The sequence below is a fragment of the Marmota monax genome, unplaced genomic scaffold, assembly GCF_021218885.2.
Source record: "Marmota monax isolate L192 unplaced genomic scaffold, Marmota_monax_Labrador192_F-V1.1 WCK01_AAM20220418_F8-fsc00042, whole genome shotgun sequence".
Classification (NCBI taxonomy): Eukaryota; Metazoa; Chordata; class Mammalia; order Rodentia; family Sciuridae; genus Marmota; species Marmota monax.
Window position 1 is genome coordinate 11545287 of NW_026693008.1, and position 12942 is coordinate 11558228.

Sequence of the window (12942 nt, forward strand, 5' to 3'; positions counted from 1 at the left end):
TTCTACCAACAACCAGATGGGAGATTTCATAGAAATGAAAATAAAGTGTCCTTAGCTGTAAGGAAGGGGAGAACATCCCTCTGAGATAATGACTCCATTTAATGCAGACCTACCCATCTATGGCCCTAAAATATTACTGGAATTGCCAAAGTGGTAGAATGCTTTCTCTCTTGAGAATTTTCCAGGGCTTTACAAACATGACCCCATTAATCCACTCAATACCCAGACGAGATAGGTAGTTGGAAGTTATTATTATTTTCACTTTCAAAATAGAAAATCTGAAGCCAAGAGAGATTAAGCAATTAGTCCAAGGTCAAATAGTGAGCCAGAGACAGACCTGGGAATGAAACAATTATCTTCTGAAATTCTAATCAAATGCACAAACCAATTGGCTGCCTCCACCAGGTGCTCAAATCCAGTTATATTCTTCAGCATAAAATAACCAGCTTTTAAAGGAGATGTCTATGGCTGCAGCTGGCTGGATTTGTGTGGACTGATTTAATACCTATGTCCAAATTGACATCAGATTTTTCCAAAGTATTAGCTAGAACAAAAAAAAAAAAGTTCTTGCTCCTTGCTGCAAACATGGTATCCATTTTACCTAGATCTGCTACATTTTATCATACCTACCAGGGCAGTTTGGGAGGATGAGGGGAGACTGGTTTACAAAGAAGCCCTGCTTGTGTGTTCTTTTCTTTAGAGATAATCTGTAGCACATAAAAAGGTTTAGGGGTCATTTTGCAATTTCTTTGATGTTGAGACAGAGGAAAGATGAACATAAACTATTCTTCGGATTGTACAAAATCTGGAATCCAATTACTCACCTTTGAGCTCAAGGTCACTCTTCAATACCCTTTACTCTTTCAGCTCTACCCTTTTGACAGGAGGTGAAGTTGTATGATCTAAAGTCATAGACTGGGAAGAGAGAAAACTTCTAGGTGAGCCAGGAAGAATCTGCGCTTCAAGCTAACAATTCCAAGGGCATGCACATAGAAAATAGGCAGAGGGGAGAAAATGCTCTGCTAATGATCTCTCTTGTCTCATTTTGCAGAGGCTCACTCCTTCAAATACCTGGAGCACATTTTTATTCCTTTCTGCCTGCATGAGTCTTTGATGATTCCAAATCGACTACTCTTATCAGTTTTGACTGGTATGGAATAAGGTGAGATTTCAGTGAAACTTTTGTTATTGGAAGGAAAATATGGCTCAATTCATTAACTTGATGGGGATAACCCACTTTACAAATGATGATACACATGCTCTGGGCTTATTCTGTAAGTATTTCCAGTGGCCACCTTTGGATTTATTGAATTTTAGTTTCATTGACTGGCCCAATCAGACCCTAGAAGAAATTCTTTTCCTGTGACTTTGTGATTTCAGGAAGTATAAGAGATTTGGGCTTGATCACCCTAAGTAATAATAATTCTGTCCCTGTACTGTTCAACCTCTTCTCAACCCTTGAGTCCTGTGCTGCATGGTTGGCTCCTTTCAGAAATAAAATGTGATCAACAGCTACAACAGAAATGCTATCTTGCTAATATACAGACACTACAAGGGGAAAAATTTTAAAGCATATTCATTGTCTTCTTTCCAAAAAATTAAATGCTTTGGAGGAATCCTAAATCAAGACAATTCCTTCTCTGTAACCCACCTCCACCTAATTTTCTATAAGCTAAAAAAAAAAAAAAAATGCTCAGAAGCCAGAAAGATTGGGGCCCAAGTCCAACAATATGCAAAGGACTATCTTGAACATCTCCACATGGAATTATGCTGTTAAGATGCCAAAAGTTTGAGCTGCTGTCTTGGGGTGTTTCTGTAGAACCCATGAAGCTAGCTTGTTTGACAGTTGTTGAAGAGCATGGCCCTGTTTGAAAATAACCATGCTGTAAAAATCAACCAGGAAAGTCACACCTTGGTCTCTGGCCACAAGCAAAGATACTGGTTCCCAATTAACCCCTGGCTCATCCTAATGCCTGAATTCTTCTCATAGGCATAGGAATATGCAGCATTCAGAAAAGGTCCAATCCAAACCAAAGACTGGTGCTTGTGCCACACCAGTGTCAGTCCTATTTCTGTTTTTTTTTTTTTCTTTTTTAACTGTGCACAAATCTCTTATCAGATATGTTGGGCATATTTTTCCTGCTTCTTAAAAAGCTTATGTTTTATTGTCCAAAATCCTTGCTCTTGACTCAAGTTCCTGTGTCTGGTGGAAGTACAAGGCAGTAATTACACAAGTCTTTCCTTAACTTGTCATTGGCCACAGTCACCAGGGAAATTTATAGCCCTCAATATCCAGAACTGGAAACTGGCTATTAAGTATGGTCATGGAAGACCCTGATGCAGCAAATGGGACCCGAACAAGGACCAGCTCAGCAGCAGCTCCTCTGAGAGAATGGCCAGGAGTCAGTCAGGGACCATCCATTTTATTTCATTAAACACTATTCTGACTTGTGATATTAGTGCTGCAAATGCTAGCTTTGTCATCTCCACCTTATTTTCAGAATTTGTTATGTGAGTGGCATTGTGTTAAGTGCCCATTTGGTCCATGTTAAAACAAAAACGTCAGCTGGTTATAGTGTGCACACCTGTAATCCCAGTGGCTTGGGAGGCTGAGGCAGGAGGATCATGAGTTCAAAGCCAGCCTCAGCAATGACGAGGCGCTAAGCAACTCAGTGAGACCCTGTCTTTAAATAAAATACAAAATAGGGCTGGGGAGGTGGTTCAATGATCGAGTGCCTCTAAATTTAATCCCCAGTATCTGCCTCCGCAAAAAAAAAAAAAAAAGCCTTCTAGGATTGAGTGATAATTTGAGGATGAGAAAAAAAACAGAGAGCCTGAGTAACCAGCCTAGAATGACTGCTTGGCGTGTGATGGAATCAGGATTCAAACAGAGGCTGTGAACTCAAATACATTCAAGGTCAGGCAGGTAACACATCATGTGGTATTAAAGAGAGAAATTGCAACTCTACCCCGCACTTCCCCAAGCTCCTAGACTCTAAGCTGACTACTACTGCCCTGTCAAATTATTTTATTTTCATTTTTTTACTTTGAAATCCTTTCAAACTTGCAGAAAAGTTGGAAGATCAACGAAAACAACCTCCCTGCCTCCCTTACTCTAGCCCCTCTCTGTCGTTTCACATGGATTTCTCCTCTTTCTCATCTTATATATGTCCCTGTGTGCGAGTGCATGGGTGTGTCATCCCATTATCAGTTTTCCTTCATCAGTTTTTCTGAACCATCTGAGAATAAGCTGCAGATGTTGCCTCAAAATTCTCCAGTGTACATTTCTCCTAAATAAGAACACCCTCCTATACAGAACCGCCACCCCACCCTTTAATTAAGGAGACCAAACCTGATGCAATGCTGCCATCAAATCTAAAGACCCTGATTGAATTTCACTATCCTTTTTCAACAGGTGGTCCATGACCTCATCCAGGAGGACATACTGCCTTTTTGTTTTTTTTTTTTGTACCAAGGATTGAACTCAGGGGCACTTAACCACTGAGCCACATCCCCCACCCCTTTTTATATTTTATTTAAAGACAGGGTCTCACTAAATTGCTGAGGCTGGATTTGAACTCTTGATCCTTCTGCCTCAGCCTCCCGAGCTGCTGGGATTATAGGCGTGTGCCACCATGGCTGGCAGGACACAGGGTATTTTGTAGTCGTATTTCTCGAGTTTCCTTCAATCTGGAACAGTTCCTCAGTTTCCAAGTCATGGTGATGACCAAAGGAGAAAGATGTGAAGCCTTGGTTCATTCCACCAGCCCTAGCTTGCCAACCTCTGTGATTTGGAACCAGATTAATGCCTCATGGCATCAACATTTTAAACACTTTAAATGAGATACAACAGACTGGCAAAACAGTGTATAAAGTCATGAGTACTTCACTGATGGATTTTGACAAGCTAAATGTAACTATGCAACTCACTTCCAGGTCAAGAATCTCAACTCCTAAACCCTTACATGAATTTTGTCTTCTCCTGAGCTTTATATGAATGAGGTCACACAGTAGGTTCTTTTCTTGTCCGTCTGCTCTTGCCTGGCATTATGTAGGATTCATGATGGCTTGGCACATGCTCCTCATCATCCCACAGCGCTTCTGTTCTCAAATCTACCACTGGATACCTTCACTTGATGCCTTATACCTGAGCATCTAAGGAAGGAGATGCATGGAAACAGGCACACCAGGACTTAGAGTTATACGGAGAGTTACTTGTTAAAAAGCTTTTCCTGAATGTGCCCTCATTCTTACCTCTTTTTATAGGCTGGCATCCCGTGTCTGATGGTGAAGAGCCATACACCACACCCAAGGGTGATCCGAAACAGAGGCCATGTGCGCATCCCCAAGAGCAGGGGTGGAAACATAAAGCTGAAATTTTAGTTGAGATGTCTCGATTGCCAGTCTGATGCTGTGTCTACCTGAACACACATCCTGCTGCCCCTCTCTGGCCCAAAACCTTATTCAAAAGAAAAACAAACTATGCCCAAATGCTGCTTTGCTTTGAGCATTTTGTATAGTTGTGTGCGGTCAGCGTCTGCCTTCCCAGTACCCATTTTCCTTTCTTTCTTTGGGAGCTGACTCTTTTCCCCCAGGCCCAGTGGGGAGGAGTCATGTCCCCTTGGAGAGGGATACAGAATCTCAGGTCTCACCTGAGACATTGAGAGTACCCAAGAATGTGTATGTGTGTGTATACATTTTTGTGCTTGTGTTTGTTTTTCTATTCTTTTCTTATGTGGGTGGACTCAGTCCTTGCAAAGGAAAAGACATCCTAGCAGATTCACTATTCAAATAAAAAGGCCTAATGCTGCTTCCAAATTCAGAGCTGTAACATCCTCAGCCAATGAGTGGCACCTGTGCAGATGTGGAAACTTTATGTGGGTTTCATGCAGGGACTCTCTCCTGAGTCTTCCCTAAGTCATATCACAGTGTCCTCATAGACAACAGCCATTTTTAAACTAGTATAGAAATACTAGCTTTCCTCTGCACTCAGGAAGGGACCTTCTTCGCTCCCATCCATCATTCCTGATACAAATGCTCATGTCATCCATCAGGGAAGGGCGAGGCTAGAGGGAAAAATCTATTCAAACCATGAAGCTGTTGATGAGGTCATTTTTTAAATACTATTTTTTAGTTGTAGTTGGACACAATACCTTCATTTTACTTATTTATTTTTATGTGGTGGTGAGGATCGAACCCAGGGCCTTACACATGCTAGGGGAGCGCACTACCGCTGAGCTACAACCCCAGCCCAATTGGGACATTTTTGACCTGAAAGATTTTTGAAACTTTTTCTTCTTTAGCTAGTGCATAATTTGTACTTCCACCAGAACATTCTAAGACAGATGCAATGACTTATCTCATCACAAGTGAGGGGAAATTATAACCATGGTGGAGAAAATTGACAAACACCGCCTCAGCCAGGCCACGGAGGTCAGTGTCAACAGCAATGGACGAGTCCTGTCGATGGTACACCCCGCCTTGCCGTGAGGTCAGGACGAAGCACTCCACCCGTGGGGTCTTCTCCCAGTAACCTGTAACACCAGCCTAATCATGAGAACAACTTCTGCCCAATGTCAGGAAAATGCATCCCAAAATCTATCTGGTAAGTGCTCTCCAAACTCTCAAGGTCATTAAAAATAAGAATAGTCCAAGCAACTCGTAGTCAAAAGAAGCCCAAGGAGATGTGATGACTAAATGTTATGTAGTACCTTTGCTGGGATCCTAGGACAGAAAAAGGACATTAGGTTAAAACCAAAGAAATCTGAATAAGATGTTGTCTTTGGTTAGCAATGTATTGACATCAATTCAACTAATGACAAATGTATCATGCTAATTCAAGATCTTAACAGGAAACACTATATACCTGTGGGAAGGGAGGGTATATATAAACTCTGTGTCAGATGCTCACTTTTTTCTCTAAATCTAAAACTATTCTGAAAAAATGCCTGTGAAAATGTGTATTTTAGAATTAATAGATTCCTGTAGCTGCAAAAGGGTTTTCTATATATCAAAGACCAGAACAGATCCTAGAAATGATTTTAGGTGGTGCATAGACATAGCCTTCAGTGACTCTGAATCTCAGAATTAGACATTCCTTGGTTGGTAACTTTTCAGCCCTTCTGACTCAGTATCAGAGAGGAACTCTGGTTTTTAGTTCTAGGAATCCTTCTCTAACCTTTGCCAGTCTCCTTAACAAGGAAAGAAGAATCTTAGCCTCAGAACTTTGCTTTCATTATTTTACTATCTCTGTTGTTCTTATTTTTATTTTTAAAATTTGTAATACTTGGGCTGGGGATGTGGCTCAAGCGGTAACGCGCTCACCTGGCATGCATGGGGCACTGGGTTTGATCCTAGGCACCACATAAAAATAAAATAAAGATGGAGAGAATTAAATTACAGCAGATGGGATAGAGAGAGAAGATGGGAGGGGAGGGGAGGGGAGATAGTAGAGGATAGGAAAGGTAGCAGAATACAACAGTTACTAATATGGCATTATGTAAAAATGTGGATGTGTAACTGATGTGATTCTGCAATGTGTATACGGGGTAAAAATGGGAGTTCATAACCCACTTGAATCTAAAGTATGAAATATGATATGTCAAGAGCTTTGTAATGTTTTGAACAACCAATAAAAAAATAAAAGTAATGCTAGTCTGAATTAAATATGCTCCTTTAAATAAAATAAACAATAAAAAATAAACAGTAAAAAAACAATAAAAAAAGATGTTGTGTCCACCGAAAACTGAAAAATTAATATTACAAAATTCTCTCTCTCTCTCTCTCTCTCTCTCTCTCTCTCTCTCCTCTCTCCTCTCTATCTTTAAAAAAAATTTTTGTAATACTTGAGGAATGTCTGTTTATGTGCTGCATTTGATCCTAGTTTCTTATTAATTATAGTGGCATTTTTGTTTGATATAAATTTATCTTAAGTTAAAATAAATAAATAAAACTTAATTTAAAATCCTTAAAAATTAAGACTACTTATGGTTTTCAGATATAGCAAACATCAGGACAGTGGTATTCAAATGACAGATGCTAAGAACCAATGACCAATACCATTATGTCTATAGCCCTTCACATGGCACCCAAGATCTTCCCCACCTGAGGGTCCCTCTTCAGTCCCCTGCCATCAGATGCTCCACCTGAATGCTCCCACCCCCAGGGTGACCAAGATGCCAGGAAGTCAGTAGTGTTATGCCCAGGCACTGTGGGCTAGGAGAAATGCAAGAGACCCATGAATAGCCAGGTTAAATCCAATGTATAGGTACTGCATTCTTACTTCGAGAATCCCAAATCAGTTTTGCTCCCAAATCTGAAACATTAAAGAGCAGGAAATAAAAATGAAAGTGGAAAATTTCATATGTGGCCTCATGTGTATAAGGCGTAAACGAAATATATTGAGTTTTGTGTTTAGATTTGGGTTCCCATCTCCAAGATATCTTATTATGTGTATACAAATATTCTGAAATCTGAATATCCAAAATCCAAAACACTTCTGGTCCCAAACTTTTCAGATAAAGGATATTCCACCTCTCGTGACCTTTATCCAGTTTTCCTTTCCTCGTGTGGCTTGATTTCCCCTAGGATCCACAGCCTTACTGTGCTGCAGACGGTTCTCATATGGGTCAAGTATGGCAGTGAGTGTCGAAACAACCAGTTCCCTTGGGCTCCATGGGCCTGGCCAGGTCAGGAGTCAAATGCAACATGAAAGTACTGCCAGGTAGGTACAAGTGTGATCCCAATCCCAGGCCCTGACATGTCACCCATCTGACCTGGAGCTCCATGTAACCCCTAAGCAGAGGATCTTGCTAGCACTGGGTTCAAAGCCTGGGGGATCCTGGGGGAGGCATGTCAGCTCTTATTTTACTTGTCTGCCAAGTGAGGGTAACAACAGCCCCTGCTTTATGGGATTATTGTCTACATAAATGGGTTTGTATCAGTACAGCATTTAACACAATGCTAGTTCCAAATAAGTGCTCAATAATCACAAACTGTTTTCTGGTCATCTTCTGTGTACTTCTACTTCCTTCATTGCAAAATGTAAATGTGAAAGTACTCACCTCCTGAGACTGTGTCAGGCATCAGGAGTCAATGCACATAAATCCTTTGTATTCTGACCTGGCTGCTAGCAAACACTCAGCAACATACAAATATTTATTACCTATGTTTACTTATTATCAGTATGATGATTTTGATGGACCAGCAGTTCCAAGACTTAGGAGGTCTCTCCAGTTCTAGTATCTGTTTCACAGATACTAGAAGTGGTCAGGATAGGCTTGAAGGCCAGAAGCTCAAGTGTACCTAAATCATGTCTGTGTGCTCAATGGGACTGAAGGTACACGTCGGCCTGCGGGTGTCCAGCAGCATGTGAGCTGCTCCTTCTCCTAACAAGGTGTCTGCTTGTGAGTAAAGAAGCACAGGTTCTACCTGGCCACTAGATTTGCACAACCAGGCCTGCGTGCAAGTCAGCTATTTCAGGAAGCCTAGGAGGAAAGGAATTCTTTCTCTTTCTACAAATAAGCAACAATGAAAAGGGCAAAGGACTTTGCAGGTCCCCCAAAGTGCACCTGACTGCAAGGGAATGTAAACCCATAAACTTAAAAAGTACAGAAACCAAATGATATTTTCTCTGTGTTTCAAGAGCTAACTGGACAAATTTTTTTTTTTTTGTCCCTTTCTCTCCTTCTTAGAGAGCCTTCAGGGATGCATAGTCCTGTTTATGGAGCTCTGGAAGCAGTCCTGAATTGTCATTGAACTTACCTGGCTGTCTGGATCAGTCACTTCTGACTGGACCTCAGTTTGTCCATTTGATAAATGAGGATGTTGGATTATATGACATCCAACATAGTGTCTAGCAATCACTTATTGATTTTAATCCTGGTAAGAACTGGAAATTCATTCTCTGGAGTCTAATTCAACTTTTTTTTTAATATTTATTTTTTAGTTGTAGTTGGATGCAATATTTATTTATTTATTTTTATGTGGTGCTGAGGATCAAACCCAGGGCCTCACACGTGCTAGAAGAGCACTCTACCACTGAGACACAACCCCAGCCCTTTGATTCAACTTTTGGAAGGAACCAAGAGTTGGTTCTGTAGGCTCCAAAAGGACTTTCAGACCAAAGGCCATTCTCTGTGATCCACGGTAGGTTGTCAAGGCCAGCAAATCCTTGCATGGACAACTGTGTGCATCCAAGTGCTGGCAGAGCTAGCAATTGGTTTCCCTGCCTAGTTTTCTTGTCCCTCTCTTCTAGAAGAGAATCTATTGTTGTCCCTATTGGGAACTACCTCTCCTGCAAGCTGTGAGTCTGTCAATCCCACAGCCTCCTGCTCCAGCTCCCTGAAATAAGGTCATTGGGTGTATGATCTAAAAAGGATCAACTACCCCTTGAGGAGACAGATGTGGATTCTGGAAGGTCAAGAGGGTCTCTCTAAAAATCCCCCAATACTCAAAACTATTGGGAGACAAGCCGTCAATGCCATTCATTGAGGGAGCTTAGAAGAGACCAGAGCCAACCGAATGGAAAGTTCAGGGGAAGAAGACAGGGAGAGAAGGAGGAGAAAGAGGGAGGGTTAGAGGAAGAGGAAGAAAAGACGGAAAGGAGAAAGAGAGGGAGGGATAAGGAGAGATGGGGAAAGAGGGAGAGGGAAGGACCAAAGGAAGAGAAAGAGAGGGAGGGAAGAAGATTCTGCCAATGACTTAATATTTTGATTTGAACCTCTATAGAGCTAGCCAGACATGATGGAATATTTATAGTTTGTTTTTCCAGTTTATATGAATCCATGACTTTTTTTGTTTTTTTTCCTTCCAAGTCCATAGGATTCTTCCAGTGGGTATTCATTCCCCCCAAATATTAAAGCCGCTACAATTGGAATATTAGAGATGGAGTGAACTCATTTCAGAAAGAAAACAAGGTTTATTTGATGAATATAAATAAGGCGATCAGCACAAAGTACTTCTCATACACATGATAACAAATTTATGGAACTGTACATACCTTGTACATTGTACTTCTACTAGACACAAGGTTACAATGACTGGCTAATACATGCCCACTGGTAGTTTCCAGGGTTCCTTATTTTTATTTTTTTTCATATCGATGTCCATAATCACATGGTCAATATCACAACCCACATGCCACTCACTTGAAGAAATATTACAAGAAGCACTATCAAACGAGGGTCTCAGGGAAGTAGATACACTGACCCCTGGCAGCATTCAAACGCCACTCTACACACAAAAAAAAAACAAAACAAACAAAAAAAAAAAACGTCGCAGAGAGAGCTGATGTCAACACGTTTGAGGTCTCATCAGAAACACTGTTTAAAAAGTAAAACCCACTCTCAAATGGAAGTTGACACGCTGTTAAACGTGCACACTGGATACACAAAAATCATTAAATACAAAATTGAGACTGTACATAGAAATCAAATGGGGTAGAAATCACAAGCCTGCGTCTGCCCACAGAAAGACTTAGACCAACTTTTCCTAAATGTTAGCCCAAACTTTTTTTTTTCCAACTGCATTATGATTAGAAGGGAACTTGCTAAAGTTTGTGCAAAGGAAATAGCTTCCCAACTTCACAGTGTTTGTTGTAAACCCAGAGGCTATTTTCAATGTGTGAAAGGTATTTTTGTGTGTGTGTGCAACCCCCAAACATTAGAGAATATGACATGAAATGAGAAAAAGATACTGTAGATAGAATTTAATTTTAAGAGACTAAATTAGATGCTTGCATATAGGTAAGGTCAATCATACTTTCAACCAACAAAAGTAGGGTCAAAATGATCCCCCAAACAATATCTGTGACAAAATTGGCACGGACATAGAAATAGCTAACTATTATGGTCAGGTGTATTTATTTGTATTTAAAAAAATTTTTTTTTCCTATTTTAAGGACCCTACTTTCCCTACTGGATTTCGTACTTCCTACTTCAAGTATTCAGTTGCAGAGTTCAGGCCAGGACCTGGTTACAGGAGGCAGTGAGGACAAACTGTTCATGGGGATGTGTCTGTGGCCTGTGGTTTCAGTGTGACATTGTGTCAAAATGTACTAAAGAAGCTTGCAAAGAACTCTGCTCACTCCTCCAACTGAGACCTAGATCCCTTGAATAGTTAAAGGACAAACTTTTTAAACATGAATGTATTTGGATTGTTTATGCAACACGAAAGCTTTTACATAGTTTGCTATCCTGACGACAAGAACAAAGCCAGAAGCAAGAAACCAGCTTGAATATATGACTCCTAATGCACCGAGAGGGAAGGGTGCAGCTTAGAGACGGTTTTATCTTCCCCAACAAATAAGAAGTTTGTCTTTTAATATCTCTATGGCTCACGAGAGAGGTCCAGAGTTAATTGCACCAACATTTTAAAAAGTAATAATGACTAAATTCAATGCAGGACTTCAGGAACATCTGTTTAGAATCCTTTCCACAGCAGCAAAAAAAGACAACTATATTTATTAAGGCCACTCATGCTTAAATTCACTGTTTGTCCTTTAAAAATGCAGGTTTTCATCTCCCACTTGCATCCACGTGGAAGGGTTTCTTCCATCGACAAGAAAATGGATCAATACAAGAGTTGCAGGTGTTTTGCCAGACTCAGTCGTGAGTTTTACGAAGTTACTACAACTTTAATTTTTTTTTTCATCTTCAGAGGAAGCAATAGGAGTTGAATTCTCCTTAGTACCATGTCACTATATGTAAAAGACCTTGAAATTGGGTCTCTTTCCCTGGCATGTGCTTTAAATAATGACTCTGTATCCACATACGTGTTGTGTCAGGCTATATACAGATACACAGCTTTGGGGATTATTCCTCATTCATCAATGTTTTCGTGTTTGATGCTGAAAATGCTTTGGAATCCATGTTGCAGACATTTAAAAAAAAATGAGAAATGACCCTTCCTGTCTAGAAGATCTAAGCTTACACTGTTTGCACAGCTTTGGGATCTTGAAGTGTGAAGGCGTCCCAGCTTCTTCATGGAGACCTGGGAGTATGGGAATGGTAACAGCCTGAGGCTGGATCAATCCCAGCCCTGGGGTGCAGGGAACACAAGGAGTTGATATGCAGGCGCCTCAGGCTGTTGCCACTTCCAATACCTAAGCAGGGAAAGAAAATTATGAATGAACAATTTAGATGTGCCATGCATTGTCAGAGACACACACCATATTCTCATAAGGCGATTTCTTGGCAAGTATTAGTGGTTTAAAAAATTGATATCATTTCCAACCTGGCCCAGAGGTAACTACTAGTTTGTACCATCAAAAACACGGTTCTTCGAACAGCGGATTAAAGAAACAGAGGAGGGTAAAGGCTCGCCCTTTTTGGTGTTTTGGTTTCTTTGTCAAATGCTCCATGCACCGTGGTTGACAAACACCGCCAACACCACTCACTCGCGCGTGACAAATGTACACTGTTTGGTAATCTAATGCATCAGGAATGACCACTGAGACGGAACCAGCAGGATAACTGGAGATGAAGCTAGAGGTCCAACAGAGGCTGAATCCATACTTAAAATCCCATGGAGTTCCAACATATCCAATGAAGGTAAGTAACAGAAATAAAACGCTATCAAATAAAGCATTCAGAAGAGATGGTCCCATGTTCAATGCCCAAATCCCAACATAAAATAGAGGATGTGTCTTTTTTCTCCACCTGTGTTTTCTTCCTTTCCAATCCAAATCCATGAGAAACGACATGAGAGGATGAAGGAAATACCAAGTCGAACAAAATTTCACTGGAGAATGAAAGTGAAAACTCCCCTTTGGTTCTGCTGAGCCGCTCCCGGTGGTGGTGGAGGACAGTGACATGAGCCCACTGCAAAGGAGTGTCAGAATATTGCCGCAGAGCTGCACTTCCCCTGGGTTCAGCCCTTCTGATAGCTGCAACAAGAAAGGGCATGATTTAGCGGGGAGAGAAACAGGCTGCAATATCTGAA

The 12942-nt window shown here is 40.9% G+C and overlaps 1 protein-coding gene across 15 annotated transcripts in view; it reads right to left on the reverse strand.

Moving 5' to 3' along the window:
• Positions 1-9899: 9899 nt before the first annotated feature.
• Positions 9900-12942, reverse strand: part of Erc2 (ELKS/RAB6-interacting/CAST family member 2) — an 882113-nt gene continuing 879070 nt past the window's right edge. For 11 of the 15 annotated variants that reach the window (XM_058582164.1, XM_058582163.1, XM_058582160.1 and 8 more), the window contains one exon: positions 9900-12886. In XM_058582164.1, the coding sequence (XP_058438147.1) occupies positions 12266-12886 (621 nt within the window). In that variant the 3' untranslated portion in view covers positions 9900-12265. The remainder of the gene's footprint in view (positions 12887-12942) is intronic. The other 4 variants (XM_058582165.1, XR_009227574.1, XR_009227575.1 and 1 more) reach the window with 4 other exon arrangements.